Source organism: Trachurus japonicus, chromosome 4 (genome assembly GCF_045865225.1).
Source record: "Trachurus japonicus isolate A0001 chromosome 4, Traja_1.0".
Taxonomy (NCBI): domain Eukaryota; kingdom Metazoa; phylum Chordata; class Actinopteri; order Carangiformes; family Carangidae; genus Trachurus; species Trachurus japonicus.
This window is the reverse complement of record NC_140910.1, coordinates 14,076,396-14,100,509: the sequence shown is the minus strand read 5'-3', so window position 1 is coordinate 14,100,509 and position 24,114 is coordinate 14,076,396. Positions and strand designations below refer to the sequence as shown.

The 24,114-nt window shown below is 41.9% G+C and overlaps 1 protein-coding gene across 2 annotated transcripts; it reads right to left on the bottom strand.

The window, feature by feature from the left end:
- Window positions 1-1,274: 1,274 nt before the first annotated feature.
- On the bottom strand, window positions 1,275-24,114 carry rxrgb (retinoid X receptor, gamma b). 2 transcript variants are annotated; one of them, XM_085774159.1, is made up of 11 exons: window positions 23,857-23,964; window positions 17,250-17,399; window positions 8,624-8,859; window positions 5,365-5,509; window positions 4,873-5,052; window positions 4,465-4,625; window positions 3,692-3,821; window positions 3,165-3,297; window positions 2,463-2,554; window positions 2,122-2,227; window positions 1,275-1,806 (listed from the first exon to the last, which is right to left on the bottom strand). In XM_085774159.1, exons 2-11 carry the CDS (start codon window positions 17,314-17,316, stop codon window positions 1,659-1,661), a joined length of 1,398 nt encoding a protein of 465 aa, XP_085630285.1. In that variant the 5' UTR covers window positions 17,317-17,399; window positions 23,857-23,964; the 3' UTR covers window positions 1,275-1,658. The 2 variants fall into 2 exon arrangements, with proteins under 2 accessions (XP_085630285.1, XP_085630284.1); XM_085774158.1 differs by lacking the exon at window positions 17,250-17,399 and having other exon boundaries at window positions 23,857-24,114.

The window sequence follows — 24,114 nt, the reverse complement described above, 5'->3', positions numbered from 1 at the left end:
AGTCTCACGTTAATGTGGATGAATCTACGCTACCCACACTTGTTAATGGGCCCATTTTCGATAAATATATCGTTCTGTCTCTATCGTTATTTTGTTATTATTAGTGGTGGCGGAAATGCTGGTCGAGCCGACCAGCGTTTCCTTAGTGGCGAGTCATGAGAATAACGCAGCAGAATCGCCGTTTATGATTGGAACTATGACGGTAACTGATCCTCTTTGAACCTCTGACTTTAATTATTGATGAATGAAAACATGAGTCTGTCTTGCGCCGGTCAAAGAATTTTACGGTGCGCGCGGAGGCTCATAAATGTAGTGTGAAAACGCTTCGCTTTTCCAAAACTCCTCGTTGTCCCTTTAACCTGGGAGGCATTTCTTTATCCATGCTTTGTGGGGGATTATACTGCTGTTAACATGATTTCATCAAATTTCTTTTTGCTTAATGTAAAAAGAAAAAAGGACAAAACAGTGTTGAAATTTATAGTGATTTTTTTGGTCTGTTTTGGAATATAATTAAGTGACTGTGACTGCATGCCATTTATCTGCAAAATCAATCACTGGCTGTTTGTTTAGTGGGATTAGGTTCAGTTATGTGCAGTGTGTACCACTCAGAAGAAGCTGCACCTCCATATTAGTCTGCTTAAAATGTTGCTACAATGTTTTAGGTAACAGTCATGCTTAAGACAAGTCACAGGGTTTTATAACGGGTACTAAGTATACTGAGAGATAATGTGTGATTAGTGTGTGTTGTGTTGTGTGCATGTATATATTTCTTTCTAAGGTTGTGGGGAAGAATTCCGATTTTAAACTTGGATTATTTTTGCAGATATTGTGATTGCAATCAATTAAGATTTCAATTGGAAATATTATTTTTTGCATTTCATATTCACAGAAAAAAAAGTAGGCCAGATTGTCTCTGCTGTCTCTGTTGCAACACATTTTACCTTTGACACATTTGGATATTGCAGTTTATTTGTAATGGCTATGTTAAGAGAAAAGAGGCAACAGAAAACAGTATGTCAAGCAGCGTGCTCACAGAATTAAACAAGAAATGGTGTCTGGCTGTGTATGCATATCATCATGTTTATGCCTCATGGATGCCATCTAGTGGCTAGCATGGAAATATAAGACATACATAGGAATAGTTTTTTTTTTTTAAGTGGGTAAAGTAGCAACCCACATTTTTTAAAATATTGGTGCTGCTGTGCAGTTTAAAAATATATTATATACAACAACAAAATATGACAAAATAAACACAGATTAAAAACTTAGACTAGTTTTTAAATAACTTTATTCAGTAAGAATTCTCGTGTGTTTTAAGAAATGTAGGGATATTTTTATTCACTTCCTCTTTGAATAAAATATTATTCTTTTTTTTTTTTAAATTGCATTGGGTTGTTTTTAAAACGGACACCAGAAATTATCTATTTACAAAAGAAATCTGTTAACATTTGCATTAGAATTCATTCTGACAGTGAACTCAATCCTCCATCTCACCCTCCCAACACCCTCAAAATACTTTTTAAAATTTTAATTACAATGTTTTGCTTGGTACAAAATATGCTGTTTTACAATTAAAATCAAGTCTTTTCTTTTTAATTCCATCTTCATATCGCTGACAATGTGGGAGTATATACAGGGGGAAGGAGAGGGGACTGGTGTCATGTGATTTGATGCGGAGCCTCCAGCATCTCCATCAGGAAGGTGTCGATAGGTGTGTCCCCGATCAGCTTGAAGAAGAACAGATGCTCCAGACATTTGAGGCCAATGGAGCGCAGGGCGGGCAGGCGGAGCAGCAGTTTGGCAAACCTGGGTAAGAGGGAAAATATCGTCATCATTCAAAGTCTTTATCTTCATCTTACATTCACTGGCACCTGTGGCTCTTATACAGCTCCCAACAGCAGAATGAAAATAATCAATTGGAACCATCATCACCACCACCACAAACCTACTGTATATCCTTTTCAACTGAATGCAGCAGGCACATCAAAGTGTTTTAGTTATGAATGAACTGTGCAGTACGTAATGTAATCTACAATCTTAATTGCTCCGAGCAAACCCAAGCAGCAATTATAACATTGGTGTTTTATATTGATCGATCCTGTATTGTGATGCATTTCCTACCTGCCGGGCTGGTCTGGGTATTTCTGTTTCGTGTATGATTCCAACGAAGCGTACACTTTTTCCCTCAGCCCCTCAACCTCCGGTGGGTTTGAAAGACCTTTTGCGTCTGAAACCAGTACAAAGTCACAGTCACACAAAACCACATAAAAACCCCTCCGATCCACAAAACATCCACCTCCACCACCTGCATACTGAGAACGCACAAATTGAAGCCACTGTGTCACTGTGGCTTGTCCTGGATAAAAATACACAGTACATTAAACACATCCTAATGCCTGGCTGGCATTAGGTTTGACCAATAATACTACTTGTGTTGCTTTCTAGCATGTGATGTAACTGACCTGGGTTAAACAGGACGATGGCTCGCAGGCAGCCAAGCTCCGTCTTATCCATCTGCATATCTTTCATTTTAGATACCAGCTCTGTTAGGACTCTGCCAGGAATAAAGAGAAGATAAAATTAGAAAGTTACCACATAGACTATAAATCAGTTGATTGGTTTGATGGTTAAAACAATTGCCTCAACATTTACTTAATCAGCTCTTGTGGAAGTGTATTTCAGTTGCACTTCCCTCTTCATCAAACCTTTATTAATGTTTTCGTAATGTAATGATGTCGAGATACAGAGAAATACACAACTCAAACAAGAGATTAAAAAGGAAGTAAAACAGTAGAAAAAAATACTCATTGCTCAGTAAAACAGTTGCACACTAAAGGGAGGTGGTTTGAGAGCCAAGTCCTGAAAAGTCCAGGAGAAGTGAGAGTGTCAATCTTGAGTATGTTTTAAAGGTAATTCCATCCGGTTGGTGCGCAAAAACTAAAAGCAGATGTTCCAAGTTCAGAATAAAAGCATGGGACTTGAGGCCTAAGACAGTTAGCAGAGCAGGTTTGCTAAGGTCCTGTGGTCCAGTCCAGCACGGGTGCTATAAAGTGGTGAAGGCTCTTACTAACAGGGGTTTGTACTACCAGCAATTAGCGATACAAGGCTGCTGTAATATTTGATCTAATGTTGTCAGGCCCATCGTGACCGAATGCACTACCTACCTATCAAAGATGGAGCCCACTCCAGCACTGTGGGCGCTGCTTCTGTGGACGTGGAGGCCCGTCGCCAACAGGATGCCATCTTTTACCGTGACTGAGCGATGCGAAAATGAGGCAATAAGCAGTTCATTCCAGCCTGGATGCAAAAAGAAAGCAGCTGTGACTTTCCCCATCTCTCTGTCATCCCTTTTCTTAAAGCTAAAATAATTCTTAGTATGTCTGTTTTTAGACTTCTTGACTCTCTCATTCAGACCTGTGTGTGAAATCTGTCACCAGCAGAGGTCAGCCCTGGTACAGTTGCAATCTGCACTGCTGGGACTTGGCAAATAGTCCAGTTATATTTGGTTTCACTGCTCCATTAAACTAGATGGCAAATTTGTGCTCAGCAAATGTGGAAGACTTAAATAGACCTTCTGCCTGGAGATGAATAACTTCTGGTATGTAGAAAAGATTGTTTGCTGTTTGGTGAGGTACCTTTGCGTATCTTCACACGCAGGTTTGTGAATGCATGGGGCTGCATGTGCGCCTACCTGCTCGTAGTAGGATGACCTGATCATCGAGCGGGAGTTCGGAGAAGTGCGGGATCCTTTTGGCCCATTCAACTAGTGTGAAGAGTTGCTTGTCTGCTGCTTGGCAAATATTGGTGACAGGGTCATTGGTCTGGAGAAGAACAAGTGCAAAATTGCAAAAAAAAACAATAAAGTCAATAATGTTGCTGGTGAGCTTCCTGCTAAATTTATCTAACAGCAGTTAGAGCAGCTGCAACTATATTGGGTGCTTTCTAAACCAACAAATTCCTCTCAAGACTTGTGAAAGTTTAAGAGGATGGTCTTTGAAATGATCACAGAGTTGAGTTACCAACGGCACACCGTCACCAGAGTTCAACATTATTAGATTTGGGTGGTAGGATTTATTGCAGGGCTGCATGAGATTGTACAGTGTCAGTGTCTACATTACTGTTAATTTGCTGACTTCTCAGAGCACAACAGACTTCAAAGTAGCTGTCAGCAGCTTGTCTGAAGAATGGAGTTATAGTAGAGCCTGGATTTAACACTATAAACTGCTCATCTTGTGTTAATGAGAACATTTGAGTTGTGGATCATGAACTGCTGTATCCGTGTTTTGGAGATCCCTTGCTGTTTTTATTTACCCTTGGGCTGATCATATTCCATCACTTCAGCTTAAAGATCACAAATATGTACATTTTGACAGACCACTACACATGAGGGCAACCTTTGCCGCATAGTAATCAGTCAGAGCTCACAGGTTTAGCCAAGTCCTGCTCACTGTGTGTGATTCTTACAGAGTTTCCGGGGCTGCCGTCGCTGTACGTCTCTGTTTTGGGTTCCACAGCGAGCTCAGCGTCCAGGATTTTGTCCACGGGCATCTCCTCATTGAAACTGCTGGTAGATTCCACCTCATTCTCCCCTCGCTCCTTTCCCCGCTGCCTCTCTTCCTGTACCGCTACAAAAACATACACATGTTCATTGATGCCACAATATACCATGCAAATATACAACATACTACTTTTGCATTTCAGTCAGATGTGGACCTTGAAAATATAGTTCTGCAGGGTTGAACAATTCATGTCTGTACAGCATGCAGCTGTAGTGATGTTATCTCCAGGGTTCGACAAGATTAAAGAACACAGACCTTTAGCTCACATCAAAACCCATCCCTATTCATCTTAAACATAAACACTCACACACACCTTCTCTCTTCATGCCCATGGCCAGGCACTTCTGGTAGCGACAGTACTGGCAGCGGTTTCGCTGGCGCTTGTCAATCAGGCACTCCTTGTTATCTCGACATGTGTATGTGAGGTCTTTTCGGACAGTCCTCTTGAAGAAGCCTTTGCATCCTTCACAGCTGTACACACCGTAGTGCTTTCCTGTGGAAGCAAAACTCACATCATCACACCAGCTTTGGCCCAACTATAACAAGGTGGACTGTAAACCTCACTATGGACATGTTTGGAATCAGGATAGGAAGCATGCTGCCATTTACTAAATAGTTAACTGCTACATTTAGTGAATTACAGTACAAATAAACATCTTAGCAGTAGGAAAAATAAACTGTTCTGACAAGATACCAACATGTCATCTTAAAAAACCCCATCTGTCTCTGCTACCTTTCCTCCAGTTATCTGTGTGGCAATGTTTGTGGGAAGTGGGAGTGTACATTTCTCTCCCCCTAACATTACCTGAGGAGCGGTCCCCACAAATGGCACAGATGTGCTTTGACATTCCCCCGGGGCTTGTACACTGGTAGTTGATGTTCCCGAGGTTCTGCAGGCCTGGTGGAGGCTTGATGTCCTCCGAGCTGCTGACACTGTTCATAGAGTTCATCTGAGGATGACAGGAAGACAGAAGAGAGAACAGAGACAGCGAGTCGAAGGTTAGGTGGCCAAGACTGATGAAAACTGAGCTAAGGAGGAAGCAGAGGAGAAACAAGAAAGTGTTAGCCAGTCTCATGACACTCTCTCTCTTCCTCTATTTTTTTTTTTTTACTTTGTTTTCCGTTCACCCATATTATTACTTTCTCTCCACCCACACACTTTATTGTGAAAGTGTCTCAGGGTGCGATCACATGCTCTGTCACTGGGAGGAGCTGAGCCTTCTGTCAGAGGCTTGTCATACAGGTTTTCTTTTTCTTTTTTTTTTTACTTGTTTGTTGACAGGGAGAGGCGTAGGAGTCACGTGTACAGACACTGCAGTTCTCAATCTTAAACAGCAGAGGGCGCTCCTGTGCAGGGTCTTCAAATTTCTTGGAATGAGTGAAATTTTATGATTAGTCTTATGATGTTGATGCCTCTAATCTCTGCACAATGTGTTTCTTCGGGTCAAATTTTAATTTTTGAGAATCAAAAGCTTCTTATTATGGTACCCCAGGTGGTTTCACAAACATTCAAACCTTACTCAATGAGACTGGGGACTCTCACTGCAGTAAGAGGCCTAATGTGACCTTAAGAAGTGCATTGAGGTTAAAAGACGTGAAGCTCTTGCTGTCCACAACACAACAGATATGTAATGAGCCCTAATTACGTAAATGAGGCAACGCAACAAGTCTGACTCCTATTTCATCTATCTCCCTCTCTTTCTCTTATCGTCTCTTTGCCCTTTGATCCTCTCCTGCTGACAAGAGCCAGGTAGGATGCATGTGCTGCACTTTTCTGTTTGTTTAGTTGTTTATCTGCAAACATCTGTAATCCAACTGGAAACAACAAGGTTGACCTACATATGCCCTCCTGTCCTATATCTTTGATGCAGTATGACATATAGGACAGCCTCCTCACAGTCACCTCAGGCTCTTCCTATCACTTATTTACGAGGTGCACTTTCATCCGAATAAACTCTACGGCTGGGACCTCACAGCAGAGAGAGTGTACGAGATCTTCTCTCTGTCCTTCAGTTTTCCAGAAGCGCGCTGGTTCTCTACACCTTCACTACCGCCTCGATTGTAGATGCCCCACAGGCACAGAGTCACACTTAAATGAGCATTCAGCCCCCCTATGTATTTGCTCATCGGTGAGTCAGTGGTACACAGATATTCCTCTTCTGCGCACTCTTCCACGCACTTTTCACAAATAATTAATTTTTACACACGTGTGGTTTGAAAAAAGAAGCCTTGCGGTGTATTCAAACAGTTGTTCAGACGCACATGCCGTTACAGACAGACAACATATTGGTGCAAAAAAGGGCTACAAGCGCTGCCCATGGATTATTGATTTCATCATACATTCTTTATATAACACATGGTATGAAGAACATACTGCATCATACATGTAAGTTTTACTTGGGCCTTTAATGGGCCAGACATATATACACTTTTCACCAAAAATCATGAATATCTAGAATAAACCTCTGAAATCTAAGAAAACTGATTCATTTTCAAATGGCAACTGTGCACATTCATTTTTTCATTCAGTTTTAAAGTCTCAAACAGTGATAAAAATGTGAATAGAAATGAAACCTCTCGTCAATTCATCAATAAATAGATCAATAGATAATTAGTCTGTCGAATCCCAAATCACTGTTTAAGTCTTCCATGATATTAAACTAAAGACAGTTTAAGACAGATGCTTTTAAAAGCAGTTAGTTTCGGGAGAATGTCATGAATCACACATTTATCAGCTAATTAAAAAAAAAAAAAACAGAAAAGAAAGATTTTTAGGTTACACTCTTTGATTATCTATGTAAAAATAACTAGTTTATATGATCACAAAATAATGTGACAGCATAAAATGTGAAAATAGATGTACAAGCATCATATTGAATTTTCTTGTGCTAAATGCTGTCAACCCTGAACTGCTCTTGAACTCCAGTTCACCAATGAAAACAGTATGAGATGTTACATGACACAATGACCTGACAGTGGCTTGGTCACTGGCTGTTGGCGAGCAGTGGAAAGATGGGTACACCATACAATCGTATTAACCCCTGACTGTCCCTAAAGGCACAGACCCATACTCTGATTGAAGCAACGTATACTATTGAATGCTGCACCCTGCAGCACTGGCCTGGATCCAGCCTCTGAAGCACAATGTGTGTGTATGCATGTGTTTATGCATGTGCAGTTGACAATCAAAGCTCTGGGCCTTGTGGGATTTGTAGTTCATTCAAAGGACCAGTGAAAAGAACGTACCAGCATTAGCTCTTATGCCAGAGAAAGAGGAGTCTTATGAGCGTGCTGTTTATTAAATCTGAAGAGATGCACCTCTCACAGAAGGGAGCTGTGTTTGCATCATAAAAGCTCTGATATATAAATGAAAATTGAACTGAAAAATGAGACCAAGGCCAATCAGAGATAAAGTTAGAAAAACACAAAATGCCCTGAAAAAAAATAAAACCAGGAAATATTGAGGCTACGCTCTCCCTCTGTCTTCTCCCTTTCTCCCTGTAATCCATTAAAGGGCTAATAGTTGGACTGGATCTTAAGTCCCCTCGCATGACAGAGGTAACACAGAACCCAGTGGTGACCTTTTGGGGGGCGAGACGTTTAAAGGTCAGTAGAAGGGTAGGGGAGAGAAGGAAAAGCTGAAGTGGGCCAGCCAAACACATTGGATATGGCTAACCTTCAACCTCCTTACCGCTGTCGGGGATTCCAAGAAGGAGAGCCACATGATCAACCAAGGAACAAGCTAGTTTCATGCAGACAAAGCTTGCCAAAAAAAAAGTCATTTGAAGAATATAAACCTCTGTTGATAAGAACACAGTGATGAATAGAAGTCCTTGTCTGCCTTAAACAACATCAAGTGGGTAACCCAAGAGGATGAATAACAATATTACATCTGGAATGCACTAGACTGAATGTATTGTTCATAAATCCTTTTAATTCTAAGAAGAAAGGTTATATTTACAGAAAAATATTTGGAATTTAACCCTCTCTGAAATAGGCATTTTATGACCATGTCCATCGCTACCATCTACTACTACCATCAAATCAGCCACACGTTTTCTCACCTGGGGACTGCCGAGTGGTCCAAAGTTCATGTTGGGCGTGGACGGCAGCGATATAGAGGGTGAGCCCAGTGATGATGTTATGACGGGGTAGGGTGAGGCCAGGCCATTCATCGGTGAACCCAAGGTGGACATGGGGGACGGCAGGGGCCTGGAAGTGCTGATGACTGACGGGTGGCCCACCATGCCACCCATGGGAGGCGGATGGGTGTGGGCCGCGCTCATTGGCCCTGTGGAGTCTGGGGAGAAAAAAAAGGTGTGTTTAAGAACAAAAAAGTGTACAACAGTGCTTTTTCTGTCTGAGGTTTGATACTGAGTAGGTATTACCCCCCCCCATCTGCTACAAACAGCTGCCTACTCTGAGTGCAAACAACACTAATGAGAGTGATGGGAGTGAACCAGGGGCATTAAACCAAAACCAAAACCAAAACAATGAGTTGGAAGACACAAAAACTCCCTGTAGAGCTCTTTGGGAAACTGCGATGACTCTCAGCACCTTTGACATTACACAGTTATTTGATGCATTACTGAAATAAACTAATTAACTATGACAGCTTTAAGATCCCACAGGAGTAAATACAACACAAAATCAGCCTTTAATATGTGTGGAGCAGCAGCTGACAAAAGCTTTTGCAAATTTCACCTCAATGATTATCCTACAAGCATAAAACAGACTGTGCATGGGGAAATGACAGTACCGTAGATGCACACATTGCTACAGTATGTTCATGTCCACATGAAAGGATCAAACGCTTTAGAATATTGTTGACCGACAGTGCAATATGTCTTCATGCAGTCAGTGATGTGTAAATATGGCTACGCAGAATGAAGTCCGTCTGATTTTGGTCACAGCGTGCTGATTTTGCTTTGCATCCATTGATGTAAACTGACAGGCTGGCATTTACATAGATGACCTACTTAGAAAAGCTGTCAGTCAACTGGGTAGCAGGGTGTGGTGTGGACCAACCAACATACACATAGTATGTACATAGAAAGACCAACATGTGCTGTAACCATAATTAATGATTATGTAATACATAGAAGAAATGAATACATATACAGGCTGTCAAAGCGTGTTCTGGTACAGGCGGATAAACAATAAACAGGAGCCCTCTGGGCTAATAAGTGAGGGTTGTTGATTTTTTTGAAGGAAAATGTTACTGATGAAGAGTGACATACAGTACCACCCTAAGCACACGTGGATGTTTGGATTAATGTGAACGGCCAGAAAACACATAAGCTACTTCTTGTCAGTGCACCATCCCCCCCATCCACCTTTACACACACATACACACACACACACACACACACACACACACAGTGTGATACTGGGCCCAATGCCACTGTTCTTAGTTAAATGTCACATTCCTTTGTTCGTGTGTGATTATGTGCATGTGTGTAAAGGTGGGCGTGGGTTTGATACACCAACACACAATGCAGAGCACCTGTGTTTTGGTCCCAGTTCCATTTAAAACATCTACTCCATCATCTTGACCTCATCAACTTTAGTTTAATTTTAACATTTCCAAAGATGATTTTGTAAGACAGTTCAATTTGTCAGGAAAAAACATTTTCCAACAGGCACTAATGCAATCCCTTGTCCCTTGAAAATATTAGGAAAGAGTTGTTGTGCCTTCTCAAAGCCAAAGACTGAGCTTCTGTACAATGTTGCTTCCCTATTTCTGCACCAGGGTAAATGTAAAAGAGACACTCTCCAGCGTTGTATGGCAGCCATACTTTGCACAGAAGAACCCCCCAGAGAGCTGCAATGTTTAACAAATTAATGAAGCAGGTATCAATAAGTAGTCATCATCAGCTATCAGTCCTTTTCTCTGGAACTGCTGTTTCCCGCTTTGTGACTGTGTTAGTCACAAATGAATAAATATTTTACAGTTGAAGATACAAAAGACTACATTGTCTCATTTCATCTAAGGGAAATGCTTAGTGCTGACACCATGAGAAAGATTGCTAAAAAATGTAACAGTTCTTCTTGCTCTCAGGCAGTAGATTTCAGCTCCCGTGTACACAAATATTTGCTTCTGTTTTTTGTTTTTTTGCCTCGTTCTGAGAAATAATTGCTTATGTTCACAATGTTTGGACTGTTCCTACCTGTCAAGTTTGCTGAAGTACCTTTAGTTCGCCGGCTTTTTGGAAGTTAAACAGAACTACTTGCTAAATACTTTGCAATGCTTTTGAAATATTGCTCTGATACTTAACCTCTGGCAGTGATTAAACGCACATTGGTTTCTTCTCCACTGGATGCACGAAGAATAAACTCTAGTTAAAAGAAGTGGAAACTCTGAGTAATGTAAGACAGTTGCTTTCAGATGTCAAGGATTTGGGAAATAGAGAGGAATGTCACATTGTCTGCCTGGATGTAGCACGTTGTGCATGAAGACACACTCTGCAACACACAGCTGGCCATTCAGTCCCTCTCTGTATGCCAAGGAACAGATGTTGTGCAACTTCCTGTTTAGCAGTGAGGCTATAGCCTCCACCCCCTTTCTCACTCGCCCACTTTCTCCAGCCCTCCATGAGTGATCCCTGGCAGGCAAATATGTATTGGGGCCTCCCTCTCTCTCCCACGGAGCTAACTGGATACAAGAGATAAACTGCAGTACTGCACACTTTACAAGCAGTGCACTCTTTGTAGCGTATGCCGTGGCCTGCAATGAAATGAACTACCTACATTTACAGTAAATGCTACAGCGGCGGGTGTGTATTCCCAACTTTTTGAAGTGCATTTTCATCTAATCAACAAGCTTACGTAATGGATGAGCACAGGATGAGTACAGCATGTACTGTCTCAGTTTGTGCACTGACCCCTCTCTTTATGTACATGGCAAATTCCCTTCGTGGCTCATAAAGTTCTATTCTATTCTAGAAGTGCTGAGTACGAGATATAGTAACAGGGCGACCGTCGCTTCAGCCAACATGCCCTCATAGACACCACACCAACAAGTATCCAGATGTAAAACATGACAGGACAGAGGGTGCTCTATGGATGTTGGAACAGCAAAGCAACTTCAGGGCAATTTTTACATTATTTACAACATGAATTCTCCCGGCTTGAGTCAAGTCAAACCCCACACCAAGAAAATGTCCGATAAGTTTGAAATCAGAAATTTACATCCGGGGGCGGTATTTAGCTCAGTTGGTAGAGCACTCGCCCCATGTGTTGAGGCTACAGTCCTCACAGCAGGCGGCCCCCGGTTCGAATCCTGCGTCAAGCGGCCCTATCCTGCGTGTCATCCCCCCCTCTCTGCCTCCCATTTCCTGTCTCTCTCTCAACTGTCCTGTCCATTACTGTAAAGGCCAAAAAGCCCCAAAAATATACTTTAAAAAGAAAAAAAAGAAATTCACATCCGTGTTTATAATCAATACTGTACACACATCAAAAATATAGAGGTGTTAGATTTAGGGATGCTGAAAAGGCCATAAGTTGTTCTGTTACCTGTATTTATTTCAAGGTGCTAGCAGCATTGATTGATTGATTTATTGATTGATTGATTAGTGTATTATTTTAACACTAATCAATTAATCAATAAATCAAGCCAGGTCAAGCAAAAAAAAATGCTTGACCTGGCTTTGTTTTCAGGTTTCCAAATGTGACAACTTATGGCTGCTTTACTGTAAAGAGAACATATTTAGGTTTAAAATGTTATATGCACAAAGCAAGCAACTTGACAACATCATTGTGTGTGTGTGTGTGTGTGTGTGTGTGTGTGTGTGTGTGTGTGTGTGTGTGTGTGTGTGTGTGTGTGTGTGTGTGTGTGTGTGTGTGTGTGTGTGGAAGGAGGCCAAAATGTGCAGCAGAGGAAGCATAAATCGGCCCAGAGCGGCTCAAAGGGGCCTATCCTCGAATGACCCAACTCCGCCGGCTGTTCCATCTCCATTCTATGTAAATCACCTCCATACAAAGAAGCTTCTGGAATGCGCGTCGCTATCTGCTATCACATGTTACACATGGAGCAGAAAGAGGGACGCAGGCGCCACGAGGCTGCTCAGAAAGGCAACGTTCGCCATAAGAAACAAGCTGGATTCACACTGATTTAGCTCCAGTGCTTCCTGTCAGTCTCTGTTTAAGAGCATCTGTATGAGAGCAAACAAACAGACAGAGCAGCGAAGGGCACCTTTGACCGCTGGCGTCGCAAATCAAAGGTCGTCTGTTGCCAAACTTCTGAACCAAGTTTAAAAGAGTTTCCAGCACAGTCGCACCGATCATTCCCAGAAATGACTGCGGCAAGTGGACACAAAGCTTTCAGAATTATCCACAACTCACATTAAGATTACATCTGAATTACAAATGGTCATAATGATCTCACACTGTGACAAGCTGTCATTTCAATAACAATAAATGTGGCAATTACTAACATAAACAATGTCTTCAGAAAACCTTGTCAAATATAGATGATTGATTGTTTAAGTATTTTCTTAATCATACTACAAACTGTTCTCTGAAGATAAGGCCATACTATAATGCGGCTTACAACTCCTGATATAAACTGCTCATATGTATCACTGTGTGCATTCAAAAGGCAGTTCATAAAACACAACTAGGCTACATTATGTTTTTAACATGACACTGGAATCACACTGGGTCAGTGTGTTTTTATACCACAGTGTGAACAAGTCATCTGAAACAGAGCTACAGTTAAACTATTTCAAACCCCGTTTGTCAAGAGATCCAAGGCCATATCATCATCATCATCATCACCACCAATCAGCTGCTGTATCGCTTCACATGATTATTTATTTGTAGTCTAGAAGAGAATAGCCAAAGCCACAAATATAGCCACAGATGTATCAACACTGATCTAATGATCAACAGGTTTAAAGAAACATCACAGACCACAAACCTTCTAAATCCCTCACTGTTAATTACTGGGTAGTGGCTGGATGGAGCACTCCACTGTGTGGTAATTCAATAAGCCCATGGCCCACTAACTAATAATATCTCCTGTCCGAAGAGCAGACCAGCCCTGGGTGTGTGTGTAGTGGAGGAGGGGAGTGGGCAGCGAGGGATAAGGGGGGAGTGGTGGGAGCAGCAGATCCACTCCTGAACAACAACACAAGCCTCAATGTCTACAAGATTAGCTCCGACGAAGAAGGATCCTCAGCATGTGCAGTGATCTGTTAAATGCCTTTAATGCCTTTTTTTCATATGCCTGCATGTGTCTCGCTTGTGTGTGTACGTACTGTACAGCACGGCTCCATGCTCGTGTCTGTGGCTGACAGTGCTGTGACCAAATGACAGAGAGCAGAACGCATCCTAAAGTAATCAGACGGACAGCCTGCGGAGCTCATTAGATACAGCGCACATGTAATTAAGAAATCTCTTCACTGCCAATCCGGCTCACTAGTGCTGGCCATGAACCCTGACACACACACACACAGCCACATACACACACTCTCTCTCTTTGCGTTGCACACACATTCGTTGTTGCGCGTTAAGAGAGAAAAAGCATGCTAAATTTTCCATGCACACTCGCACAAAATCACCACCCTTTAAACATTCATTTCATCGCTAAATGAGGTTGATGTCTGATCAATTGTGTCAGTAAATCCTCTTATCCCTGGTAAGTATCTACAGCTCAGCAGGCCAGCTGTCAAGAAGGTGGGAGGCCGAGGAGGAGGGGACGGAGCCAGATTGGAAGGAAGGGAGCAATGGATGGATAGATGGATGGATGGATGGATGGGAGGATGGATGGGGGAGGGCACCGTGGCGCTGGCAGGATGCCTCACCAACGCTCACATGATCCCACCACCACATACACCTAATCTCTCCGCCTGGCTGAGAACATTTAAATCATCAGTTGAAAAAAAAGGGGCTTTTTTTTCTCTGCACAGCAGAGATTTAGGAAATAGAAATAGTTAATGGCCAGAGAAAATGAAGGTATTCTGTTACTGTTACATAAGCAACAAACTATCCTTAGCTGCCAAGGGACACCTGTTCCATTTTCTGAATACTTTGTTGGACACACACATCTAAAATAAAGGTGTAAAGCCCAAAATATCAATGCTACAAGAATAGCACGTCTGTATCACTGCTCTCATGTTGAAATCTTCAGGAAACAGAAACATGTTTTCCCCATTAAGCCATACGGCTGTGACAACATAACCACTTCAGCTAGTGAAGTTCTCTGACCCTAAATTCTGCCCTGTAGTGAACTCCCTGTTGAACTCAAACACACTATCCCTCAAAAGAAGATAAGTGAACTCTGCTTCCTTTCTTTCTCTCCCTCCCTCTTAAACTCTAGTTTCCCCGCTAGCCTAGCATTAATAAACAAAATAACCTGTCAGTCAAGCTAATGAACAAACACAACATACTGTATTTCACATTATGTAGGCCATAGTAGCCAGGTTGCGATCCACAAACCTGCCAGTGTAACAACTTTTTTTACACAGAGGCAGAGAGGATCGATGAGGAGGCCAGGACTGAGACAGTCAGGGACAGGACAAAGATTGTTTTGCAAGTGATGAAAAAAAAGTTCAAATCCTAAACAAGAAGAGCTAACACGGGTCTGCTTACAAAGAGCAGAACAGAGCAGGCTGAACAAGCAGTAAATAAACATACAAGTGAACCAACACACACGCACACACACACACACACACACACACAGGCCACATGCAAATAGGAGCATCCACCATTGTGGCTCTGTTTGGTGAGTCAACTTAGATTACAGATGCATCTCAATACATTAGAATACCATGGAAAAGTTTATTTATGTCAGTAATTCAATTCAAAACTGAAACTAATAAATTATGTAGATCCATTACACACAGAATGAAGCATTTCAAGTCTTTATCTATTTAATGTCTTTTAATTGTAATGATTATGGCTAAAATGCATATTCAAAACATTTGAATATTATAAAAGATCAATTAAAAAAGGCAAGCATTTTTAATATGGAAATGTTGACATTCTGAAAAGTATGTCCATGTATATGCACTCACTACTTGGTGGGAGCTAGTTGACTTGAACTACTGGAAATTGACTAATTTACTGAGATGCACTTGTAATTCCTGGAAGTCTCTCGCTGCTTTAAAGGACTATGGAGTTGTGTATATAGTGTCAATGGACACAGATAATACACACTAAACCACTGATCTCTTACTGTGACCCAGTGAGTGTGACCAGGGCGACCTGACCTCTGGTCTTGTGACCAGATCCTGGAAAGACAGCCAGACTCAACATCCCGCTTGTTGGCAACACTTAACCTGAGGTTAGACATGGAGTAACAGAGCATCTCAAAAAGAAAAAGAAAAACCTGAGGAAAAATATGTTCTGCATGGCCAGATGTAGACGACAGATGTTAGAAAACAGTTAACCAGCGGATGGTAAGGACTAAGCGACAATGCCTGCAGTAGTAATGGGACTAATGCATTGTAGTAATGGGACAGAAGGTTGTAGCAATTCCACATGTTTAAGCCTTTTTAACTTTAAACTGTATATAGGTCTACTGATTTTATACTGTAGCTCAACATCGTTTCCTAATGAATGTTATTGTTCTAAACTGGTTTTTCACAACATGTGAAAATCAAACCACAGAGAATCAAGATTTGCTTGAAACAAATTGCATTAATTGCTTGTTGTTTAGCTCTGTACTTTGAACTACAATGGCTTCACTTTGAGAATCAGCCTCGTGTAAATTGTACCCAATGTGTACTACGTAAATGGCTGCATGACCACGTTCATACTTTTCACTAAGGAGGAACTACAGTCGTAAGCAGCAGCGTCACATGCTTCTTTCAAGGACACTAGAGAAAAGAATTGGTGCTGTACTACCCACACATTATCCATACACACGTATACACAGTTAATAGGCCCAACTACAGCATGTATGTGAGCGCATATCAACACCTCCCACGTCTCCTCTTACACAGGAAGGAGGACAAGAAAAATAACTCATCAGAGCGAGCGTTGATGGAAGGATGCAGGGTGACAGACAGCAGACACAAACAGAGAGAGAAAGGAGAATGGAGAGGGCTAATAGGAAGGGACAAGTGTTGAGGGATAAACAGATAGTGAAGGACGAGGCAAAGAGAGCTGGAGGCATCCTTTTAAGTTGAGTGGCATCCCCGCTGACAACATCTGAAACCTCAACTGAGACACAAGGTCTCGATTGTAACCCGCAACAGCATGGCCTGGTACCTGACACAACTGGTTAAAATAACCCAATCATTTCAAAGATAGAATCTGAGCCGTTGGGGAGGACAATAAGATCATGAAATCTGAATTTACATGCACAATCCCTGTCAAAATAAAGTCCTCAAAGCGCTGTAAGAATTTCATAACAATCTAGATCAAATTGTATATTATTAAATGGAAGTGTAAACGCAAAAATAAGTTCCACAGATGACTTTGTCCTGCTCGTGCCGACAAATTAAATAAAATAACTTGTTCAAAGAGTACACAGGGATTAGAGGCATTACCGTAATGCATCTGTGCAATGTTAGCTTTTAGTGCACCAGCCTCACTTGTGAAAAACTGTGGAGCAACAGTGGTGCACACAGGTAACATCTTGCACCGATAGCAATCCCAGATTCTGAATAGTGCGTTTCCAACAATAGCCATACACACACACACAAACACACACATACACACAAGCTGAACAAAACTACTCACAGTGACCATAACCTATCTCCCTCCCTGGGCTTCCTCCAGTTGCAGGTGATGCCACCGGGTGCCACATGCCTTGAGGTGCAAGTGTGGCACTGGCAGGATGCCAGTCACTCAGGACCAGGACTCAGACTCGAGTGTTGGCTCGGTGACAAGCTGAAAAATGACAAGTATAGTCAGCGAACGGAAGGGTCGGCGTGGAGAAGGGTGGTGGTGGTGGTGGTGGGAGGGGGGGGGGGCATCAGTGAAGAGCAAAAGAGGCGGAGTCCACCAGCGCCGGTTATAGGATTACCCAGATTATCCTTCCCCAGAGATCAATCCCACAGGAACTGTTTGCTGCCTGACTGTCGCACAAATCAGCTCTTCTACCACCCACTCATCTCGTGTCTCTCTCCCTCTGACTGTCGGTAAAATTATCCGTGCAGAGACACCTGTTGTAGTGGCAGAACAGGGTGACTGGCACAGCGAGGGAGTCACACTCAAGAGTACAGTATAACCAGAAGTTTCCAATTACTCTGCCTAAAAAGGATCAGGACTGTGAGCATATGAAGACAGGGCAACACTGATGTTGCTCTTGTCTACAGAGGTTGTTAAGTGTCAATGACATTTCTTCATTTTGTTCCCCTTTTTTTCTGAATATTAGTCATGGTCACTGTGTATAACATGTTGGTGGCACAAATGGGTTGAGAGTGGTGAGAAAGGAAGTGACAAGAAGTGGCTGGAGGCTAACGAATTCTCTTTTGTATCTCCATGAAACCTCTATAATTCGGCCTGACGCCAAGAAATAGCTGTGCCAGCATGCATGTTTAATGGTACCGTTATGACATGTGGAGTTGCTTGTGTGCTCATTGTCAGTGAGTTTGTGTGTTTAACAAGTGTTATAGCATTCCAGGAAGTCAGGAATTGTCTTTCTCAATGCTCTATGATGGCCAAGCAAACACACGGCAAAGCGAATACCCAGATGGAAACACAGGCCAAAAATATACCTTAAAAGCAGTGAGGAACAATACATGACAAACCCTCAGGGAATCCAAATAAACTGCAAAATGCATGCCGGGACAGTTTCAATCTTAAATCTTTGTTAGACTACAGTAATAGAATAGTTTTAATCAATCAAATAGCACTAGATGAGTCTGCACGCAGTAGGAGTTAAGCTTGTTCAACAAAAACTGAGGCACACACATTCTTGACCATAGAACCATGCCATATCATGATCACCAGAAAATAGCTCTTGCCAATAAATGTGACATTGGCACTGATTTAAGTCTGCAGCTGCTCCTTTTCATTTATCCTGCCATCCTATCAAATGTTCACCCTGCCTTGTTTCAAACATTAGTGTTGAGAGATAACATTGAAAACTTTGGAGGCCTTTGCCAGTCTGTGAGTGTGACTATTTTACTTACATGACTTAAGAGAGTTTGCTTGTGCAGTGCACCTGTATATGACTGGATCAAATGTCTATACAGTCAGTGCTCAAAGGATAGCCACTGGTAACCAGATCCCCTCTGTGACATTGACCTGGCTAGAGACTCTGACTTGGTTGGACATAAGAAAAGCAGACAAGGAGAAGAGACACTTGCTTCTCTTTCAGACTTAACAAATCCCACAGGGAGAAGCTAAAATAATACAGTCCTTCTTAAATGCATGCTGTTATAATAGTGCATCGTGGCCCACATAACAACTGTCAAATTAACCCTGAGAGCCATAATTAGCATTCATAGATGTATCACAGACTGTATCAAGACGGGGGTCGGGGGGTGACGGTTAACCCCCATTTTAGAGTAAACTCCTTATTGTTTAATTCTGAACTTTAGAAAAAAAAGTATACCTGTGTCTACAAATAGTAAATCTTTAAAAACAAACCACAATCTGAGTGTGTGTGTGTGTTATTAAGTGCATGCTTTTGTGCCTGTGAGATGGGACTTGTACACCAAAATGGCACTCTGAGCACTCAAAATAGCTTAGTGAGGTTTGCAGCATGTTATTCATGTCTCTCAATGGAGAGGTTTAATGAGATCTAATGTGCTTAGCTATTACCTGTTGCTGCCATTTGTGCTCCCGTGGGGCACACAGTGCCATGAAGAACACTTTGTCTGGTCAGTCAAATCAACTTCAACTGAGTCATAAATTTCCCCTCATCAATCCCAGGCCTGTTAATGGTAATAATGAGCTCAGTGGAGCTTAAACTTTCTAATCATTGGGGCTGACTCTGGGGTACAGGGGCTGCAACAAATGTTTCCCTTATTGATAAATCCATTGATTTGTTTTATGAGGAAGTGGCTAATGGTTTAAAATAGTGAAAAAGACCCATCACAAGATCCCTGAGCACATGCCGATGTCTTCAAATTGTGTTTCTTGTCCGGCCAACAGCATAAATACTCTACTTTAAACTGATGAAAAACTGAGAAATGCAGAGAAGCATTAGAAGCTGAAACCTGAGAATATTATATATATATATATATATATATATATATATATATATATATATATATATATATATATATATATATATATATATTATAGATAATTATTAATCAATAACCAAAACTATTGATTTATTAGATCAAAATCATGTCAGCATTATCTAGGTACATCAAAGACCACTATTTAACTATAAGTGGTTGTGTAAAGCTAACTAAAACTCAAAACTATAGTTTATACTATCACATTTACTTAAGAATTGAGCTTTAGTACAATTTAGATTAGTTTCTGCGACTGTACTCTACATTTGACAGTTGTAAATACATGGTTGCCCATAAATTTGGAATAAAATTTACCTCTTCTTATGCAATGATTGTGACAATGTGATTTATTCTTGATAGATACAGTTTATGTCTTCTCAAAACTTTACTGATTAATCTCTTCCAACATATCAATGTGAATATTAAACCACAATTAAACTTTATAATAAGAATACAGAGAGGCATGTGTCTGAAACAAAATGATTCCAACTTTATGGGTAACCGTGAATATTATTGAATGTTATACAAATTAATTCATAAACTGCCCATGAGGAGAAGCAGTTAAATTTAGCTGCAACTAAACCAACAATGACATGTAAGCACCTTTTTTTAAAGCAGCAATAATAACAATTCAATAACATAACAGGAGCCAGTCTACATAAGAACTTTTACTTCTGATACTTGTTAACATTAACACGAATTAATGAATTAATGAATGGAGGACCTGCACTCAAACTTCATGTCAAACGCTATATCAAAGACCATACTCATACTCTTAACTCTTAATTTGCAGCAGTGATGGCTGGTAATCTTGGTTTTACACATCAGCACCATGTGTGGGTGCAGGTACAAACTATCGCCTTTACTATGTCTGCACTCAGATAAACTTATGTTTTCAGTATTTTATGTAAAATGTAGCCCATCCTCAGATGTTACGCTTTGCATTTGCTGAATTAATTGAAAGCAAACATTCAACAGATCAGATGGTTAGAGTCAGAGGGATGAGTAATACACCCGTATATGTTCAGTGCATGAAAAAAAACGAGAGTTGGTGTGCGTCCATGTGTGATAGGTATGTTGTTATTGCATAATTAGGAAAGAAATAGCTTACTACATCTCATAACCAAACACTGCTGCAGCCTGCAGGCCTTTCAAGGTTCTCTGCTTGATTAAAGATGGAATTAAATCAAGGCTTTGACCTTCTTCACTAATGACTAATTAATGGCAATTAGCCCAGAGAATGGCCTCCTTACGCCCCTTCTTTTCCCTTCATCCTGTTCTCACAATTAGCACCCACTCACACACACCGAAGGCAAGCAGAGTCTTTTACGCTGCCACATAAATACACACACTCAATCAAAAGTGCCCAGGAATAAGCCCATGGTGTGCATTGTGTGCTAATGAATGTGACAGCACTGAAGCATTGCAGGTCTCTGGCTATTGAATCCTTGAGCAAATACCTGCAGATTGCCCCACCCTCTCCACCTGTGTGGTTCATTTAACTCTGAGGGAGTGGGTGGGTAATGCTCTGTGCAGGGATCGGCTGTCTCAGAGCAGGTTTTAATGCTGCCAGGACTCCACAGTCAGATACCAACACCAACATTCTTTAAGTCACATGATATCATGGTCACATTTTGCTGCACAATAAGCTGTGCATATAGGAAGTTCTGCATGTTTGCAGCCATGGAAGTCTAAGTATGAGTGTGTGTTTCTCTTTCTGCCTTCATTTGTGTGAGTGTGTGTGTGTCCAGGGAGGTGAATCATTGACCTCTGGCAAGTGATGAGAGTTCACATCAACTGGGGTGACCTCTTTCTACACCTCCCCAACCCCCCCTCTACCCTTCACTTCCCCTTTTATTTTGCTCCATTCACTCTCCCATCCCGTTCTTCTTTCTGCCTCCACTTCCCTGATTGAGCTAAATTAAGTTCTCACTGTCAAAACTTGGGAGCGGGTGCTTGTCAGCGTGTCTAGAATCACTTCCACTGACGGAAAAATAAAAAATGCTGAGCGCGAAAAAATGCTGACTTTACTTAATGCCCGGGGCATGCCTGCATCAAACCTGCTGAAACACAACATGTCTGGGAAAGGCTGAGTGGATCGCGAAACAATCCGCACATAATCACCAGAATGTTTTTTTGACTTCACACTGCTTTGCCTTCGCTTCACACTCCCGACAGATTCCAAAGGGGGATCATCTCTCATTCAAGAAATGACTACTGTTTATGGCCTTGTTTTCATATCTGTTTGGGTGTGTGGGCAGTTTGTGCAAAAATGCACGATAAATCATACTTGTGAGCCAAAACAGTGACAATACAAGACTTGGAATGATCTCTCAGTGGTTGTGGGTTTCACTGAGGAACAGATAAGTATCTTTCTGACAACTTTTTTTAAAAATGTTAATTACACTTACACTATGAACCATCCTCATCTCGGGCTCCGCTATTGAATGGTGGCCAGTAGGTCTTAGAAGTTATGTGTTCATAGTTCATACTTTCTCTATACCAAAACTGCTATGGGATAATAGGGGTGCAACAACTTTAAGCAGCTATAGTGAGAAAAACTCCACTGAAGCTGTGATCTATGACATTCTTGTGTTTATATGGCAGACTGGAACTTTCAATGAGAAATATGTCGGTCACAACCAATGGTAATCATTTGGGGTTCATGTAAAATGTGCCAAAAAAAAATGATATTTACAATTTAATGGCGCTACAGAGATAAATAAAAACCAGGGGATAATAAGGGGAGAAACATGGCTGACCAATAGATCAATAACAGATGAACATATCTGCACTAAACCACACTGGTGTCCTAATCTGCATAAATCTTGGGATGCCTTCACTCTCTGATCAAAGTGAAGTCTTAAAAGACAGACAACAAAGACTGCATGGCCCAGGGGGGGCTGCTCTGTTACTTCTGTACACTTTGGGCTTCCCTCTACATGCTCTCCCATCCAGATGTCTCACTCATTCCCCTGGGAGCCACATTCATTATGGAAACAATTTTCAGCCCCTCCAAATGGTGCCGAGATATCTGTGATAACATAAAGGGGCTGCCTGATTTTCGTCTTCAAAGACTGCTTGTATTTGTTTCCTTGTAACGCCACATTATTATCTTTCATTTTAAACCCCCCACACAATGGACAAAGATTTAGAAGGCCCATGCCATATTTCTACTGCAGTGGTTTGACAGTGAGTGTGTCATTCAGGGAGAAAAAAAACATCACATGATAAATGATGCATGTAGCCTAGTGTGTAACTCAGTGAAGGTTGAAACGCCTGAGATCCTCTCTCTCTTTCTCTCTCAACATGGAGTCTAATCTGAATATGTTCAGCTGATAAAAACACAGATGTAACACTTATTTGCTCTATACTGTAAGCAGACTGTACAGGCTAGAGTGTGTATGGGCTCCATATGTTGCAAACTCCAAAGTAGAAACAGAGCCAATCCCATTTCCTTGTCTCTGTGGATTTTAGGTTGTCGCAAGAAAGTCCTGATAATAGAAAAAGAGCCATCAGCTGGGTCAAGGGCAAAGTCACAGGGTGAGATCAGAGTTCAGCTTTACGGTGCAAAATCACAACACGCTGTCATTCAGCTGAATAAAGCCACAGCGCTGACCAGGGCGCGTCTTCCACTACTGAGCTGCACTCCTGTTTACCACAAAAGTAGAAGTTTGTTTATCGGGAGTAATCCGCCGCTCCTTCGACGCTGTTACATGCATTTCTCTGTAGATCTGACGACCATCCCAGACCAATAAATTGTGTTTCTGTCTCAAACAGTTTAGCAAGAGACGCGCGACAAGCGCCATAAATTACATAAGCGCAATTAAAGTGCCAACCTCTGACCTTGCCTGACCGGCGCAACCGCGATCACCTGACTTTTGCAGTGGTCGCGGCTTTCGTTTCAGTTGCCTCACTTGCAAAAAAAAAAACCAAACGATTATTAACAAAGAGAGTAGCAGCGCAGCCAGATTCATAATCGGGAGTGGGTCGTTTAAAGTCCGCGGACGCTTTTCGCGCACGGCTCGCAGGCTGGAAAGAAGACGCCATGAAACAAACGCACCCCCTCTAAGTCAAAACGAAACGCAGCAGCTTCGTGTGGATCGCTACAGTCACACCGGGCTCTAGATACATCGTTGAGGCGTACTTACTGAGGTGCAAATACGGATCATTACTGTCCATACTGTGCGAGTTGTTGCGTCGATTTCCTACAGTCGGTGCCGCTCCACATCCCAGCGCATTCCTCTCCCAGCGCGACTGAACTCTGCAAGGCGGCTCTACGCGGGGGCCCAGCGAGGGAGGGGGGGCGGCAAAACAGGGCTTCTCCCAATGACAGCCGTGGTCGATATCAGGATCCAACACGATCATGACGAAACGTCTCCCCCCTCAGTGACACCGTGTTGCAATAT

What these genes read in the sequence shown, in the direction of transcription:
- rxrgb (XM_085774158.1), bottom strand. Translation starts at nt 24,073, where the DNA reads ATGATCGTGTTGGATCCTGATATCGACCACGGCTGTCATTGGGAGAAG. An exon ending in TGATCCGTATTTGCACCTCA is followed by an intron (nt 8,860 to 23,856) that starts GTAAGTACGCCT and finishes TTTTCTCCCCAG; the next exon opens with ACTCCACAGGGCCAATGAGC. An exon ending in CATCGTCCTGTTTAACCCAG is followed by an intron (nt 2,228 to 2,462) that starts GTCAGTTACATC and finishes TACTGGTTTCAG; the next exon opens with ACGCAAAAGGTCTTTCAAAC.